This window comes from Scyliorhinus canicula, chromosome 16, assembly GCF_902713615.1.
Source record: "Scyliorhinus canicula chromosome 16, sScyCan1.1, whole genome shotgun sequence".
NCBI classification, from domain to species: Eukaryota; Metazoa; Chordata; class Chondrichthyes; order Carcharhiniformes; family Scyliorhinidae; genus Scyliorhinus; species Scyliorhinus canicula.
In genome coordinates this window covers 15,378,106-15,396,481 of record NC_052161.1, presented here as the reverse complement: position 1 = coordinate 15,396,481, position 18,376 = coordinate 15,378,106, and the positions used below count along the sequence as shown (strand labels likewise).

General features: G+C 48.6%; 1 protein-coding gene across 4 annotated transcripts in view; it reads right to left on the bottom strand.

Moving 5' to 3' along the window:
- LOC119979442 (VPS10 domain-containing receptor SorCS1-like) overlaps positions 1 to 18,376 on the bottom strand; it is a 1,177,426-nt gene that overhangs the window by 220,960 nt on the left and 938,090 nt on the right. For all 4 annotated transcript variants that reach the window (XR_005463722.1, XM_038821670.1, XM_038821672.1 and 1 more), the window contains exons 8-10: positions 8,032 to 8,121; positions 3,213 to 3,392; positions 433 to 579 (exon numbers count right to left, since the gene is read on the bottom strand). Coding sequence is in view for 3 of the 4 variants with exons in the window: in XM_038821670.1 (XP_038677598.1) it covers positions 433 to 579; positions 3,213 to 3,392; positions 8,032 to 8,121 (417 nt within the window). In the remaining variant the exon portion in view is untranslated. The remainder of the gene's footprint in view (positions 1 to 432; positions 580 to 3,212; positions 3,393 to 8,031; positions 8,122 to 18,376) is intronic.

Genomic DNA, 18,376 nt, shown 5'->3' with positions numbered 1-18,376 from the left:
AGCAGGCTGCCCTTTCGCATTAAAGTTACGCGAACATGGATACTTAGAGTGCAGGAAAAGATAATTTTGCACAATTAACTTCCAGCTTTTAGATTAGAAGTCTCACCTCAATGCTTCTATTGTGTAAAATCATAGAAAGTTGGAGCAGGAATGGGCCATTCTGCCCTTCGGGCCAGTACAATTGCACTGGACTGTCAGTTAATGTCGAGTGAAGGACTATCATAAAGATTATATAAATCTTATCCAAAAAAGTTTGACCCACTGCCCTTTTATTTTACTCAGCTCCATTGGCTGTAAGAACATGCTGATAACGATCCTTAACTTCTCATCATTAGTTTCTTACTCATGTCTACATTGGTTCTGAAAAAGCATAACAGTCCTGAATAAAATGATTCAAACGACTCGTGTGAGACGCTTGTAACATTGGCTTACCAGAAGGCAGTGATTGTCGTTGCCTCTCAGATCTGTGGTGGGAGCCTCCAGTAGCCGCCAGTCCCGTCCTTTGTTATATGTGATGAAGGTCTTAACCTGTTTTTGTACCTTTTTGTTAGCCAAGAACATTCCCTTTATCCCTGCTACCTAGGAAAAATGGTTACAATTGAAATACCATCAACAGAAATGGGGACTAGCTTTTAAAAACATTCAAGATATTGAATATAAAGGTTTACGACATTGACTCAAGTCCTGAAGTTTCGATATTCCTTCTTTCATTGAACTAACCTTCTTCAGTGACCTGTCCGCGACAATTAATTGTAAAACGATGGGAACCATAAGGATTTCACCGGGTGCCTGTGAATGAGAAGGGCTCATCTATCTCGCCAATCTAGAAGGAGCATGCAGTCCTTCACTTTTCTATTGAACAGCTTCTGAACTAATTCCAGGCTTCGTACCTTCACTGACTGATGGATCACCCCACATCGTTCGCACTTTGTGTGTGTAGAACTCCGTGAAATGAGTCCTAATCTTTTCCTTGAATTAGGTTGGACATGTGAGCCTTGTTCCCAATATAAATGATCCAGTGCAGGGCGGCACGGTGGTGCAGTGGTTAGCACTGCTACCCTGCAGTGCCGAGGACCCGCGTTCAATCCCGGCCCCGGGTCATTGCCCGCGTGGAGGTTGCACATTCTCCCCGTGTCTGCGTAGGTCTCGCCCCCACAACCTAAAGATCTGCAGGCTTGGCCACACTAAATTGCCCCTTAATTGGAAGAAAATTGGGTACTCTAAATTTATATTTAAAAAATGATCCAGTGTACTAGCAAATCTCCCTCAATGCTGCTCGTAGCGAGGTAATGTGTCAATCGTTCGAGATGTAACATGTTTGATTCTGTTCATCTTTGGTAAGTAAACCTGTGGAGCTGGTTGCCATGCGAGTGGTGAACACTGATTCACTCTATAATGCTGTATAGTAAAATACAGTATCGGTTCACACAGAGAACAATTAAAAGGCTGGCTACATTATATCTCTGCGACTGTACTTTGTCTTATGGGAACCCAGAGACAGAAGTAGCACATTTAACCCCTTGAGCTCTTTCCACATTCAATAATCTTCTTGCAATGGTGTTTTATTTTGGAGTGAGAGGGGTTGAAGTTTGAGTTATGGGTCGCAGGCATTTTCCCTCCACAAAAACATCACTGGATGTATGATCTTTATTCGTGTGACAAGTAGGCTTACATTAACACTGCAATGAAGTTACTGTGAAAATCCCCTCGTCGCCACACCCCGGCGCCTGTTCGGGTACACAGAGGGAGAATTCAGAATGTCCACATCACCTAACAGTCTTTCGGGACTTGTGGGAGGAAACCGGAGCACCCGGAGGAAACCCACGCAAACACGGGGAGAATGTGCAGTCTCCGCACAGACAGTGACCTAACCCGGGACCCTGGCGCTGTGAAGCAACAGTGCTAACGACTGTGCTACCGTGCCACCCACCGAGCTCAAAGTTGTGGAACTTGTGCAGTTATGTCGCCTTCCTCAACCTTCACTGCCCTTTCTCTGCCTCTTTCACTTGCATCACATTGTCACAGGAAGCAGTTCACATCCTGTTAGTCCAGTCAACATACATGGGAGTAAGACCAGTGGCCACAGATCGATCAAGCTGACGCCTCGTAAAGAGAAGTTTCACTTGACCATTAGCCGAATCAAACATCTGAGCACAACAGGGTCAAATTTTACTGAAAGGGCCCTGCACTAAAGTTAGGTCCCTCAGTGATTTGTCTGGGTGCCCCAGGCATTCAACATGGAATGCCCAACACACAAACATTCCAACTCATCAACGCTGTGTTTCTGTTCCCTTGTGAGCCTCCCCCCACCTCTCCTCACCTCACCCAATAACAACAACCTGCTATTCCTTCCCAGCTGCACCTTCAATGCGTCATAAAACATGGTAAAACGACAAAGGCGATGGTACTGGGTGGGATTCTCCCCTACCTGGCGTGGCACGATTCCCGCCCCCCTCCGATTCCCGGGGGGGGTCGGAAAATTCCGCCCACTACTCACGGCAGGTCACTCATCACATGTTGACTCTGGAATTTGGGAGGAGGCCTGCTGGAGGGGCAGGGGAATGTCCGACCCTGGTCTAAAGTCTCCCCTCCATTCCTCCTGCAGAATCTTGACCTCAGGTGAATCACTGCGCTATGAGGAGAGAATGTTAGCTCCTGTGGGAGGAGTGAGTGCATTGTGGGATCTACAGGGGCAAGGTTAATAGGCCCACTCCACGGCATGCAAAGAAAATCCCCAAATATATTTCAACACGGCTACCTTCCTGGAGTTAAAGGTTTCGAAGCGATCTCCCTCTAGACGATATGGTTTAACTAACCACTGAAGATTTCAAAATTGCTTTCTCTATCCGTGGTCCTAAAAGCAATTGGTTCTAAATCTTCAGGAGAAAATGTTTCAAGTTGTGTAATATAGAAGAGTGGCCTTCTTTCCCAACAACACTCAGCTCGCACTTAAATGCTACAATCAAACAACATCATTCACTACATCCATTAGTGGCTGTGCTCTGCCACAAACACGTCAGTGTACTTCCAGATGGGACAAGTTGATCCTTTCCCAGATAATTTAATCCCTTTCTCAGATTGATCACGGCAATAGTGCTGGCACTTTAATAGTGTGTAAACGCTCTGGAATATTCCGCTTGATTCACGTCATGTTTCAGTGAATTCGAAACCTTCATCTGAAAGAGTACTGTTGAGTACAGACATTACATTACCTCATAAAGGTCAATCATAACATTCCCCTCCGGCCCTCGATTGCTTTTTACATTCTCTAAAGCAATGGTGAAGTAGGCTCCTCGTGCATCAGAGACGTACAGATTGTACGTATCGTTTTGATTCCATTCCTGCACGGCGGCAAACACTTGGCTGTCATCCGTACTGATAATGTGCATATCCTGCCAAGACAACAAAATAAAATGCTATAAGGTGCACTGATGTTATTTTCTGATTGCTGTTGTCAACTTGATCCCGTAGCAACACATGAATGATAACGAGCATCCTCAAACCCCCCCCCCCATCCAATCAATGTGCTCAGGACTAACCTGGGGCTCGCAATAATTGGACATTACTCTACCAAACTTATCACATGGTTGGGCACGTCCCTAAATGTGGGGCGGAATTCTCCGCAAGGCCCGACGCCGTTGTGAAACCTGGAGAGGTTCACGACGGCGTCGGAAGCCTCTCCCGGCCCCCTATTCTCCCCTACCCGGGGGGATAGGCGGGCCGTACCGGGAAACTCGGCGGCCAGGCCTTGTCCCTGGCTTCAAGGCCCGGCGCACCAAGAATGGCGCCGCGGCGTGCCTAATGACGTCAGCCGCGCATGCGCGGGTTGGACAGCTCAAACCCACGCATGCGCAGTTGCCGTCTTTCTCCTCAGCCGCCCCGCAAGACGTGGCGGTTTGATCTTGCGGGGCGGCTGAGGGGAAAGAGTGCGTCCTCTTGAGACGCCGGCTCGACGATTGGTGGGCACCGATCGTGGGCCAGTCCCCTCCCGAGCACGGTTGTGGTGCTCGATCCCCGATCCACCCCGCCTAGGCTCCACACTTACCTGGCGCGCCATGTTCACGACGGCAGCAACCAGGTGTGGTTTCCGCCGTCGTGAACAGGTCGGGAACGGCAGGCCGCTCGGCCCATCCGGGTCAGAGAATCGTGGGCCGCCGTGAAAAACGAGCGGCGTGTCGGAAAACCGGACACGCCATTTTGGGGGGGGGGGGGGGGTGGGAAAATAGCGGGAGACTGTCCCACCCATCATTGTTGCGGAGAATCGCGGCCGTGACTTGCCACCAAGCAAGATTGCAGTACGTGGTTTGAATGCCATTGGAAGTTGGACAGTCTATATAATGTGAAGTGTAAGTGAGGCATTGTTTTCGCTCGCTCATGGGGGTCGCTGGAAAAATCCACATTTGTTACCCATCCATAACAGCCCTGGAAAAGGTGGTGGTGAGCCGCCTTTTTGGGCCGCTGCAGTCCCTCTGGTGCAGGCACACCTGCAGCGCTGTTAGGAACGCAGTTCTGGGATTTTGACTCCTCCACCATGAAGGATAGTGTGTGGCTTGGGGCAAGGTTTGCAGGTGGTGGTGTTTCTCATGCGTCTGCTGCCCTGCTTCTGCATGGTGCATGTGCTCAGTTTGGAAGGCGCTGTCGAAGGAGCCTTGTCAAGTTGCTGTGTGTGTTTGGCAGTAAACGTTGTTAGTATGGATACAATGGGGCTAATTTTGACCTTGGTCAATAATGTAATAAAGACGATATTGGGTAAACCGCCTGTCTCCCAGTAATTATTTCCATCCCAGCTATCAGAATTCATCAGCCAAAGATAAAATGACCTCCCCCCTCCCCCACACACACACACACACAAGGAACAGGACATCTTTCTCAGTTAGTCAACATAACTAGCAGCTGAGTGGCCAGCCTGTCCCAAGCTCAGCACCAAATAATGAAATGAAAATGAAATGAAAATCGCTTATTGTCACGAGTAGGCTTCAATGAAGTTACTGTGAAAAGCCCCTAGTCGCCACATTCCAGCGCCTGTCCGGGGAGGCTGGTACGGGAATCGAACCGTGCTGCTGGCCTGCTTGGTCTGCTTTAAAAGCCAGCGATTTAGCTGAGTGAGCTAAACCAGCCCCTCATATGGTCAAATAAGTATGGTCAATACGTTTATAGATAAAGCAGCTATGGATGATATGGTCTGTCTACCTTGAAATGAATGGAAACAGATGCAAGTATTTTTGACAGAGACACGCAATTGGAATCACAATTGTTTATGAAGAAGAACATTTCAAATTAAACCATACCAGGGATCTGTGAGTACGTGGGCAGGATTTGGGGTTGGGGCAATGATGAGGGCCTTTGGGTGGGGGTTGAGTACCTCGCGTGTTGGAAGGGGATCAGGCCTCGGGAAGATGGACGTGTTAATAATAATCATCACTTTTTGTCAAAAGTAGGTTTCAATGAAGTTACTGTGAAAAGCCCCTAGTCGCTACATTCCGGCGCCTGTTCGGGGACGCCGGAACGGGAATTGTTCTGCATTCCAAGCCAGCTGTTTAGCCCACTGTGAGGAGCTCAGTGTGAGGTTGCAAAGCCGTGGGCAGTCGAGGGGGGGGGGTTCCGCCAGAAGGTATCGACGGCAACGACCCGATGGATTACGTTGCTCAAATGCTGGCCAACTTAGTTGGTAGAGACAGCTTCCCTAAACCCCCAAGCTTGACAGGGTGCACAGGCCGCTCAGACCGAAACCAAAGCCGAGGAGCAGCCAAGGCGATTATTGCAAAGCTCCACTGATATCAGGACTGTGAGATGATCCTGCGGTGGGCACGCCAGATGAAAGCGAGCACCTGGGAAGGACACAAAATCAGGATCCACCAGGACATTGGGGCAGATTTGAGTTTAACCAGGCAAAATCGGCCGTGTGCAAGAAAGGGGTACGTTTCAGCATGCTGTTCCCTGCTAGGCTCTGGGTCACATATCAAAAAACTGGAACATTACTTTAACTTCCCGGAGGAAGCGAATGAGTTTGCCAGAATCAGCAGCTGAGACAAGGAATAGGCACGGCTGTGAAAGAGCAAAATTCTCATTGGACTCATTGGAGAGTGAGCATGTTTGGGCGGGACTGTGCTGCCTTGCTCTGATCATAAAGGGAAGACTGGACCAAAGAAAGAAGCGAGGAGAGGGGAAGGCAGGTGAGGGTTTAAACAAGGAAAATCGGCAGACAGCGGGCATAAGGAAGGCAATGCCCAGCCTCGGGAGGGGTGGGTGGGGGTGGGGGGGGCAGCAGACGAGCAGAAATAGCTAGCACGGGAAGACAGACAGCACGGCGCATCTCCCTGTAGGAAGGGAGCACCTGGTTGGGGGAGGGGGGGGCACAGGAAGAGATGGGGAAAGGGCGACGCAGGAAAGGGGGAGTGGGGGCCATCTCGATCTCCGTTACTCCTTGTGCTGAGAGAACAGAAATTCCAATTCACAAGCCAGGGAGAAAGTGAAGTGAGTAATTGTTCTTGCTGCCCTGTTACTTAGTCGTAAGGCTGTGGGCCTTCAGATGAAAACAAGAAAGCCTTGGAGACTAGCGTCAGATAAAATTGATCTATTATTAACATCTTATTATCTTTTGTCTGCAATGCGAACAGGTGTGGGTGAAGGGGAAATGGTTGAGTATAGAATCTAGTCCATTTGTTAGCTTGGCCCAGCACAGCTTCCCGGTGTGAGCTATCCATATTGTGGAATATCCCTTCTTGAGTTCTGGATCAATGAGTCAGAGGAACCTCTGTGGAGTCAGAGACCTTGTTCTAGTTCCAATAGTCAGTGATCATTTTGCTCTGTCCATCCAGTTGGATTGGCAGCATTGGGCATATTTGGAGCGAGGCAATCTCTGATCAGACATCATCTGAGGCATCACCTCATGGGCGAACCTTCAATCTGGTGTGAGAGTCTTACTGAATGTCGGACAATTGTCAGGTTTGGATGGTTGGATGCCAGGGAGGAAACATGATCCACGTGTTGTTGGAAACATGAGGGGAGGATTCCACAAAATCCGGTGGCAGATTTTAGGGTCCAGTCGCTAACTATAGATCACAAGGAGGAAGACCACTCAATAGGGCAAGAACTTAACCAGGTTTACTGTTGCGTCTTCAGCACTGGTTAATGATTATGCCCCAGGAACTGTGTGCGTGTGTGTATGTGTGTGTCTCTCACCCTGGCAGTCACATTGGCTGTTAGGCTACACTAATACTTGAAGAGGTTGGAGTAGAGGCTCAAGCCCAATCCTCTTGGGGTGACATGGCGCATCTCAAGCGGCCTTTGTTCCCATGTCACGCACAAATGACCCCCCCCCCCCCCCCCCCCCAACCAATGATGATAAAAGAAATGTAGGGAGTGTCCGAGCACTGTTTGAAAGAAAAATTAATTCACTGTCCTTGATTTTCAGGGTTCAGGTGCTGCACCCCATGTCGGCTCCAGTCCTGTCAGTTTTGATATGAGAACCCTGCACTTATCCAGCACTTTTCTGTCCTCAGTGCAGCACTTCACAGCCAATGAAGTATTTTCGAAATGTAGTCACTGTTGTAATGGAGGAAACTGGGTAGCTAATCTGTGCACAGCAAGCTCCCACACATAGCCATGTGATAGTGACGAGATGATCTAACACACACACACACAGACACACACACATCTAGTGGAGTCCTGTCAATAGCTGACAACATTTCATTCCTAAAATCACTGATCGAAAGAAGCAGATCTGAGTGATGGATAAGCATGTTTACTGAGCCTCTGGCTAATAAGAATAGTTTTCTCCTGGCTGTGTTAATAGACAGTCGAGCTCACAAATAAGAAAGATATGTTGAAGGAACTCTCTCTAACTCCCGATTCCCCTGGCCATACTGCTCAAATGTATTTTGCCTCATGTTAATTCCCTCGCGAACAACGAAAGACACTTAAAACACCCTCAGCATCAAACGGCTGTGATGCTGTGGCATGTTGTAGCATGCAGTATGGGAAAAGGCTCACTGGGTCCCAAAGGATGCCAAGATTTCACATTTCTCTTACCTTGGGCAATGAATATTTGGGGAGTTTCATTTGTGCGAAGCTCTCTCTTCGATATGACACGTAATAAGTCACTCGTCCACCGGTTGTCACCTGAGTGGTGAAGCAAAAGAAAATATTACACATTTCTCATGGACTGAAGCAAAGTAGTAGAAATTGGTTACGGGCAGTAAAGATCTTATAGACGGCGAACGCACAATAAAGATCAATAAAGTCTTTGACGTGGCCCGCAGTGGGTGATGACGGCAATCGACTACTTTAGTCTGATCACCAGCGCTACTCGACAATTTATTTCTCTTGCAAATGACCGAAAAGTGTTGATGGGGCATGCCCCTGGACTCATCTCCGTGACTACAGAGTGACTGCCGGCTCCAATTAAATACATGCTGGAAAAATAGTGAGCAGGGAAAGTGACCCTTATGTTCACCTCGATTTTAAAACTCTGGCTCAGGGAAGCTAACTAATAAACTCTGTTCATTCATCAATATCGGCTGGCCCTGAATCTTGAACGGCTTTACAAAATTAGAAGCGTTTCCAATAAATGGTCAACCTTTTAATCACATTATACAATTGGTAGTCATTCTTTAATTATTCAGAGCTACTCACTGTATTGGCAGTGGACCTAAAACAAGTCAGGCTTGTTCACTTACCATGACCCCATGAAAAAGGTTAAATACATTTAATGCACACCGAATATTTCATAGAAAATTATTAATCATTTATATATTAATAGAACTTCCATCAACTTCAAATGGTAAAAACAAAAGACACATTTGTGCTTTGGGCTGAGCCTCTGGCTAATTAGAGTAGCGCAGTTCCCGTGGGCTCCTGTCAACAGCTGATAATGTTTCATTCATAAACCACTAACCGAAACAAGAACATCTGAGTGATGGACAGGCCTGTGCCCTGAGCCTCTGGCTAATAAAAATTGCTTTCCGCTGGCTGTGTTCATAGAATCATAGAATTTACAGTGCAGAAGGAGGCCATTCAGTGGATTGAGTCTGCACCGACCCTTGGAAAGAGCCTCCTACCCAGGCCCACACCTCCACCCTATCCCCGTAACCCAGTAACCCCACCCCACCTTTTTTTAGACACTAAGGGCAATTTAGCATGGCCAATCCACCTAACCTGCACATCTTTGGACAGTGGGAGGAAACCGGAGCACCCGAAGGAAACCCACGCAAACACGTGGAGATGTTAATAGACAAGGGCAGTTGAGCTCACAAACAAGAAAGATACATTGAAGGAACTCTGGCCGGGATTCTCCGCTATCCGGCGGGGCGGGCTGTACCGGCGCCGAAGAGCGGCATGAACCACTTCAGCGTCGGGCCGCCCAGTAGGGGGCTAGGCCGGTGCCAGGGGGTTGATGCCGGGCCAGCCGGCGCCGAAAGGCCTCCGCCGGCTGACGCGTCTTGGCGTCAGCGTGTTCTGGCGTGATCCCAGCACATACGCAGGTGGGTTCCTCTCCGGGCCGGCCATGGCGGACCGTTACAGCGGCCGGCGTGGAGGCCTAGAGTGGCCCCACGGCACAGGCCCACCCGCAGATCGATGGGCCCCGATCGCGGACCAGACCACCGTGGGGAGCCCCACCCCGGGGCCAGATCACCTCTGCGCCCGCCCCACCCCCCTCTCCCCGGGGACTCCGCAGGCCACCCGCAGAGCCAGGTTCCGCCGGTAAGGACCTTGCTTGATTTACACCGGCGGGAGTGGCCAAAAACGGGCGACCACTCGGCCCATCGCGGAGCGGATCGCCGGGGGCGGGAGGCCACTGCCAACAGCTCCCGACCAGCGCAACGTGATTCCCGCCCCCGCCGAAAAACCGCCACCCGCCGGATTCACGCCGCAACCGGTGTTTCTCCGGCCCGGCGGTGGGGGTTCGGAGAATCCTGCCCCTGTCTCTAACTCCTGGGGCTGGATTCTCCGCCCCGCCTCTCCACATTTCTATTTCACGCCGCTGGCGGGATGCTCCATTACGCCGGCCGGTCAATGGGGTTTCCCATGGTGGGGCAGACCCACGCCGTTGGGAAACCCGCAGGCTGCCGGTCAAAATGAAGCATCCCGCCGGTGGAGAATCCATCCCCTGATTTTGCAGGCCATACCGCTCACGCGTTTATCACTTCAGTCATGCGGGTAGGAAAGAAAATTACGCGGACGGAAATAAGCGGGAATGTGGCAACTCTGCATGGGGGGGGGCAACGGTCAACGAAATGTCTCCTGGTCCGCACGCAGAACCCAGATGGGCCGCATGCTGCTCCCCCAGGCCGCAGGTTGTCCACCGCTGCTCCCGTCACAGAGAAAATCTTTGACAGCATCACCCACGTTCCCCAACTCTTGGCTTTCCACAAAGACAGTGGTTCCGCTTTCCTCTCAATTCACACTCTGCTATCTGTGTACTTTTCTCATTCCTGACAACATGGTGGGACAAATGACCTGTTCTGTGCTGTATTTTTCTATGTTCTATGTTCTATGATTCACTCCGTTACCACAATCCGGTACAAGCGATGGACGTGCAAAGCAGTCACAATGAGAAGGGGATTATGCAGCTCTTCCTTTGCTGCTCTAATTAACCACGCTGCACCACTGGAAATCATGTTATCTCCCCTTGCCTGTGCCCTCGGTCGCCCTGGTACTTTCTTGCTCCTTTTGACATTGACAGGCGGGACCTAATTTGGCATGCTTGTCAAGTGAACAAACGAGGAAATAGATCTTCCTGTTTATCCTAATTAACCTGCCTTTCTCAGCCACTTGCCAATCAAACCAGAGAGGGGAATGCTTCTTTCTTGTAATCAGCGTAGATTTATTAGCACATCTGAATAATCATAAAAGGAACCTTCTTAAAAATCAAGTACATGAATATCATTGAGATGTGAAGGAGTTTTTCTTTGTACTCGTTCTTTTTCCTCTCTTTCGACAGAACCGATAGGTCATTTGGTTGCTCTGAACCGAATTAAGGAGATTGAAATGAAATGAAATGAAAATGAAAATCGCTTATTCTCACGAGTAGGCTTCAAACAAAGTTACTGTGAAAAGCCCCTAGTCGCCACATTCCAGCGCCTGTTCGGGAGGCTGTTACGGGAATCGAACTGTGCTGCTGACCTGCTTGGTCTGCTTTCAAAGCCAGCGATTTAGCCCTGTGCTAAACAGCCCCTGAAGACTGTTGGGCTAATTTTAAGTCGTTCCACTTTGTTGGAATTTAAAAATTAAAATGCTCCATGCCTCACGCCATTCCTGCTGATTTCTGATTTAATGTTGCTGCAAAAGTTACTTCCAAAAAGTTTTCATGTCAAATAATTCATGTCTCCTCAACCCTCAATTCTTTACAAAGACCCAAGCCTGTCAATGGGCAATGGGCAGAAGTTGATGGCGGGGTAAAAACGGCATTGAAGCTGCTGACAGCAATGACAGCTTTCTCCACCATATACTACAGCACATTGGTGGGGGGAAACAAACTTCAAGGCTCGGGTCCCATGGGGCAGCCTCTGATTCACCTGCTCCCCCACTGCTTAGAAGTGCAAGAGGCAGGAGACCATTTCTAAGGGCAACCCAAGCGCCCAGTGGCCAAATCTATTAGCCTTGGAACCTCCCCTGGCACCCCTGCCCCCGGCACTGTGGTGATGTTCATCACTGTAAATACACAAGGGGTTAACGTAAATACATGTAGACTAGTTAGACACTAGAGGGAGCACCAGAGACATGACACACAGACACTCAACTAATAGGTCAGTAAGATAGGACACGACCAATGGGCATTCACGATACACACAGAGGTGACACGACCACAGGAGGGCATTACACCAACCCATATATAAAGGACACCACACACATGATCTGCCTCTTTCCAGTGGAGACAGTCAGTGAGTAGAGACACAGGGTTGATTCAATATGAAATGAAATGAAAATCGCTTATTGTCACGAGTAGGCTTCAAATGAAGTTACTGTGAAAAGCCCCTAGTCGCCACATTCCGGCGCCTGTTCAGGGAGGCTGTTACGGGAATCGAACCGTGCTGCTGGCCTGCCTTAGTCTGCTTTAAAAGTCAGCGATTTAGCCCTGTGCTAAACAGCCCCTAATATCACTCACATCACGTGGATTGTAGCAGACTGGTTAGTCAGTCTGAGTAGCTATAGAAGGATTAACAGTAGTGTTGAACCCGAGTAGGAGAAGTGTAAATAGTTTAATAAACGTGTTGAAGTTGTCTCCACGTCTGAACCTTCCTTTGTTAAGCGCACCACAAGGAAGCCGCTTATGCTACGTCTAGAGCATAACAAGACAGGCACTACCCAGGCTCTGCCCCCTGATGCTACACAGGGACTGCCCCGTCACTCCCCTGGCATTACTTATGTAGTGCTGGGGGTGCCTGGGTAGTGCCAATGGGGTATCTGGGGGGTGGTGGGTGGGATTCCCGGGAGTATCAGGTATGACCCTTGAGAGCTATACTCACCTGAGCTCTGTTCACCAGGTGCACACCTTCGGAGACCAGTCGTGATTCACGCTATTCTGCCATCACACTGCCGTGGATGGATATTTTAATGGGGGGCAACTTGGGGAAAATGATTACGGCATAGGGGCCTTTTAATGCTATGCTTATTTATTATAATTATGTTCCCGATGATGAACATCAGGAAATGCACCCTGTCACTGATGTGGGGGGGGGAAGGGGGGGGGGGGGGGGCAGGTTAACCAGATCATTCATTTATGCCTACATAAAAAGTGGCTTTGCAGATCTCGTGATTTTTCCGCACCCATTGCCGAACCAGCCTGGTGCGAACAGGAGTGAAAAATCCATAAAGACTCAGATTCGTGGACAGGCAGAATTGCCATCTGTTGGGCGTGTGCAATCTCCTCTGTGCCTTTAGTTCAAAGCCTTTTCTCCCTCAGTCCCGCTGTTTCATGTCCATTTTTACAAATAATCTTTTGATTTGTGCTCTGTGAGCACTTGCTCCTTCTAAGCTGGCAATATGACAGCCGAAGTGGTCCTCAAAATTCTTGAATGTGCTACAATTAGGGTTGAGAAGACTCTCACCTTAATTGAGGCCTACTCAGGAATTGTGCTGGAGAGGCCTTGGGTGACAAGTGAGGTATCCTTTTTTTCTTTACGAGCTCGGCATGTTCACAGTGAGCCAAGAATCGTCTCCATGGGGATTTATTCGCCCTTTATTGGGGCCAGAATATTTAGCCTCTGTAGATAAAAGTTAATGTAATGCAACATTTCTAGGCGTGTTTGATTAGCTTGTTCAAAGACAAAAGGCATTTATCTTGCTTGGTTTTGAGGCTGCAACATGGTATTGCAAAAGCCTTGACAGAAAATGATCTGTAAAATTATGTTATTCCATTAATATTTTCACACATGGCAGCAACAATTTCTCACACAGATTTTCCAGCTGAATCTTTTTTTTCTAATGATCGATGACAATGGATTTATTTGCTGCGAGTGAGACTCCCATGGTGGTGCATATTGCAAACAATAGACTCTCTCTCTCATATCCATCTCTCGTGTTTGTCTTTCTATTTCTCTGACTCCTGCTTGTCATTCTATCTTCTTACATGTGGTGGGTGGAGGCAGAGACCCTGAACTCTTTTGAAAACAAAGTACCTGGATCTGCGCCTTGAGTGCTGTAAGATACAGGGCAATGGACCGGATGCAGGAAGGTGGGATTAGAAAGGGCACCTGGGTGTCCTCGGGCTGGCATTGACAAGATGGGATGAATGGCCTCCTTTCTGTGCTGTAACCTTTCTACGATTCTATTCTATTTCTCTTTTGAATAGGAAGTGATGGTGAGGCAGGGAAAGTCACCAAAAGGCCGTAGGTTGCACTTGGGGTTTTAGGGAAATTGAAGCTTCCACCATGGGCGGGATTGTCCCTTCCTCCAGTCGCGTGTGTCTTGGTGGTACGCCATTTGCTGGAGGTGGGATTCTCCCTCCGCGCCGCTTGTCAATCAGACTTCCCATTGAAGCCACCTCATTCCCCCGGGAAGAGAATCCTAGCGACAGGAGATTTCCGGCGCGCCTCTTTTCCCTCATCACTAATGCTTCACTCCAACTCCTGCAGCCACTGCTCCTTCCACCACCATGGCCACTGCTCACCCTACCCACTCCCAACCCTACTCTGGCTCATTTCCTTTGAACATCCTGCCCAGCCCTTATAGTCTCTCCTTTCTCTTTGCTCTACCGTCCACGCTCCCAATCCCGTAAGAATTGGATGATGAGAGGCCAGAGGCTTCTGCACCCTCTTTCCTTCCTCCCTTCACTCTTTTTAGCTCAATGTCCCCAGGAAGCTTAGTTTCCTCCTCGGATTCAACCTTTTTCTCTGAAAGGTTGAAAACAGAATGAGGAAGACAGACCGGCCGGAATTCTCGAGCCTTTGGGATTCCTTTGTCATGCTGGCAGCCCCTGCCATGGGTTTCCTGGTGGTATGGGGCGGCTTCAATGGGAAATCCCATTGACAAGCGACGGGAGGAGAGAATCCCGCTGGCAGCGAACGGCGTCTCGCCGAGAAACACACGGCTGGGGGGAGGGGGGGGGGGGGGGGGGGGGGCGTGAGAATCCAGCCAATCTAACTTCTCTCTTGGTATCTCTCTGATGTCAGCGGGCGCAGGCTTGCTGGGAATAGAGGCCCGCTTGGCAGATCGAAGCGTGTGCAGTATGTTTGTGGTTGCAAAACACAGCCACTTAATTAACGTCCGATTTATGGGCTTTGCATCCAATTACCACCAGTGTGTGCAATGATGACCACCTGCAAATTCAACTCCGCTGTCTAAAGGGACACACCAAACATGTAAGGAAGAAGCAACTGCAGTTGATATGAAGGGGCTGGTTTAGCTCACTGAGCTAAATCGCTGGCTTTTCAAGCAGGCCAGCAGCATGGTTCAATTCCCGTACCAGCCTCCCCGGACAGGCGCCGGAATGTGGCGACTAGGGGCTTTTCACAATAACTTAATTGAAGCCTACTTGTGACAATAAGCGATTTTCATTTTCATTTCAGGGAGAAAGAAGTTTTGCGCTAGAGTTAAGACAAACAAAGGCTACACCCCACTTCACCAATGCCTCCCTGGATGTGCTGTTGTGGGCTGTGAGGGCCCAGAACGAACTGATGTTGCTTCTCAGTCACAGGAGGAAGAAGAAGGCTGCTTAGATAAAGAAGATGTGGTTGGAGGTTGCTGTGAAGGTCAGTAACAGCAGCATGGTACCACCCTCCTGGAAGTAAAGTATGACGCACTTTCATACCTAACCAGGGCAGAGAGGGTAAGATCAGGGGTATGTTCACTCACATCCTGAGTGTATGACCTGGGTGTATATGTGGATAGATCAAAGAAAGTGACAGGACAGCTGGAGAGCACTTAATAAAGCATATACTATTCTGGGCTTTTTTAATGTGGGCATAGAGTACAAGTGCAAAGAGGTTCTGCTGAACTTGTGCAAGGCACTAGTTAGACCTCAGCTGGAATATTGTGTTCAGTACTGGGTGTCACACTATAGGAAGGATGTGAACACATTGGAGAAACTGCAGAGGAGGTTCTGAGGAATGGTTCCAGGGATGAGAAACTTCAGTGATGGGAATAGATTGGAGAGGTCAGGGCTGTTTTCCTTGGAGGGAAGTAGGCTGAGAAGAGATTTGATAGAAATGTTCCAAATCAGAGTAGATAGGGAGAAACTACTCCCGCTGGTGAAAATGATCAAGACCGAGAGGGCACAGGTCTAAAGTGATTTGCAAAAGAAGAAAATGCGATGTGAGAAAAAAACGTTTTGACACAGCGAGTGGTTGGGGTCTGGAATGCACGGCCTGGAAAGTGTGATGGAGGCAGGTTCAGTTGAAGCATTCCAGAGGGCATTCAGCAATTCATAGAATCGTAGAATTTATAGAGAAGAAGGAGGCCAATCGGCCCATCGAATCTACACCAGCCTTCGCAAAGATCACCTTACTTAAGCCCATGCCTCCACCGTAATCCAGTAGCCGCAGCTAAAGTATTTGGACACTAAGGGTCAATTTGTCATGCTAACTACTGTGCCACCCTTAGCTGAATAGGAACAATGTGCAGGGAAATGGCAAGGGAACGGCACAAAGTCATGATGCTCATTCGGAGAGCCGGTGCAGACACGATGTGCCAAATGGCTGCCTCCTGTGCCATAACAATTCTGTCACTCTGTGACATATCACTCCATCCCCCTCACTCTGCCTTCTCAAGGCGACTGCGGCACATCACTCATTTACCCATCCCCCTCTCTCTCTGTGCACTTCTACACATCCCCATATGTCCCTTCACCACTGACACTCACTCATCCTTCTGAAACGTCATACCTCTTCCTCACCCCAAAGTCACCCTCAACAAATCCTCTCCATCTGCGCCTTTTTGGCGGTCGAACCAAAACATTGACCATCTTCTCATGTCGTGTGGCACGATGTAAAGTGTTCACCGTGTCATACCTGTACTTAATCTTGCTGCCACTTGTCTAATCACCACAAATCAAAACCTTGTATTATTATAATGATATAATACCTTGGGCCTATTTACTGTACAGGACAAAAGGCACCAATACTCTTAAGGGTAAACATGTTGTGGGTTCATTTATTAAGACTATTGCATGAGAACAATTATATATCAGTATAAAACTTGAAGGCATCAGATGTGTGTGTGTGTGCTCTGCTCAGAGCAAAAGTAAAGCAAAGACTGGATCACATGACACATTGCCCAACTAGTTTATAGTAACATCTTGTTAATATCTCTTGAAGACACAGGACCACAGGGTAAACGCATTTCATTACCCTCCCTGAAAGATCTATTTCTCTTCTTACAGGAGAAGAGAGTACATAACAACAGGGCAATGCAGAGAATCCACAACTGGCAGCTGGAGGGGAGGAAGTGCTGGAGATCAGGTGAGTGTCAATGTGCCCAATTGTTGCAGGGAATGGCCGCCCGACTACCTGGTGCTAGCATTAAGTATCAGACAGCTACATAGTGAAGCCGGCTTCCTGACATACGGCCAAGCTTACTGATTTTATTCCTGCCGCTTCTCAATAACTTCCAGTGCTTTCCTCCTACTCCTCAATCAATGCACCTTCTGAACTTTACAGAACACATAGCAATGGCGCAACAGCTTTGCAATTGGAACATGCACATCCTCACCCTCTTCCACATACACTGTTGCTTTCACCCTTACACCTTAATTCTCCCATCTCTCCTGACTATTGAATCAATAAACCTTCTTCTGTCCTTCAGATTCAAGTTCTGTGTTGGCATTATTGGTGGATTCTGGCAAAATAGGCTGGATTGTGGTACTGATTGCACCCAAAACGTATTTCCTTTTGATTTTTGGACTATAGAAGAATGGCAATGTCTATGAATGAAATGAAAATCGCTTATTGTCACGAGTAGGCTTCAAATGAAGTTACTGTGAAAAGCCCCTAGTCGCCACATTCCGGCGCCTGTTCAGGGAGGCTGGTACGGAAATTGAACTGTGCTGCTGGCCTGCCTTGGTCTGCTTTCAAAGCCAGCGATTTAGCCCCGAGCTAAACCAATGATTCATGAGCAACAGGCCTTCACATCATCGTGAAGGACTAATTCTATGAGCACAATCCCTCTTCCTCATTCCACTTGCATCCATCATTTAGAATAATCTATATTAATAATAATGTTTCTGAGTGTCACAAGTAGGCTTACATTAACACTGCAATGAAGCTACTGTGAAAATTCCCTAGTCGCCACACTCCGGCGCCTGTTCCGGTACGCCGGAACTTGTCTTTCGGGACTTGTGGGAGGAAACCGGAGTGCTCTGAGGAAACGTTGAAAAGACAAAGAACTTTAGGTGGGGTTATTGTGTTTCGGGGATAGGGTGGAAGTGAGGGCTTAAGTGGTTCGGTGCAGACTCGATGGGCCAAATGGCCTCCTTCTGCCCTGTATGTTCTATGTTCTATGAACTGGGAACATAACTGATCATAATAAACAAGGCAAAGAAGTAAGGTGCACAAGCCAGTTCTCTGTTTGATAGGAAGAAACATTAGAATCAATGGCAAATAAAAATTGGGTGAGATAAAAGATAAATTGGTATGATTGATTTTTGTTGAAACAATTTGGATCTCCAACAATGCTGGACAACCAGGAATTTGTTTGGGCTCCAAGTCTAAGCGACAATTGATTGAATTGAGGTTTGTGTTCAATAAGACTTTACCTGTTCTCATTTTCAATGAACCCACAGACCACAGCTTTGGAAAGTTCACAAACAATGGGCGCGATTCTCCGCAAATGCGGAGAGTCGTGAAGGCTGCCGTGAAACTGGCCGTGTTTCACGGCAGCCTCCGCGCCCCCTCCCGGGACCCGATTCTGCTCCCCGGTCGGGGCTAGCAGCGGGGCCCCA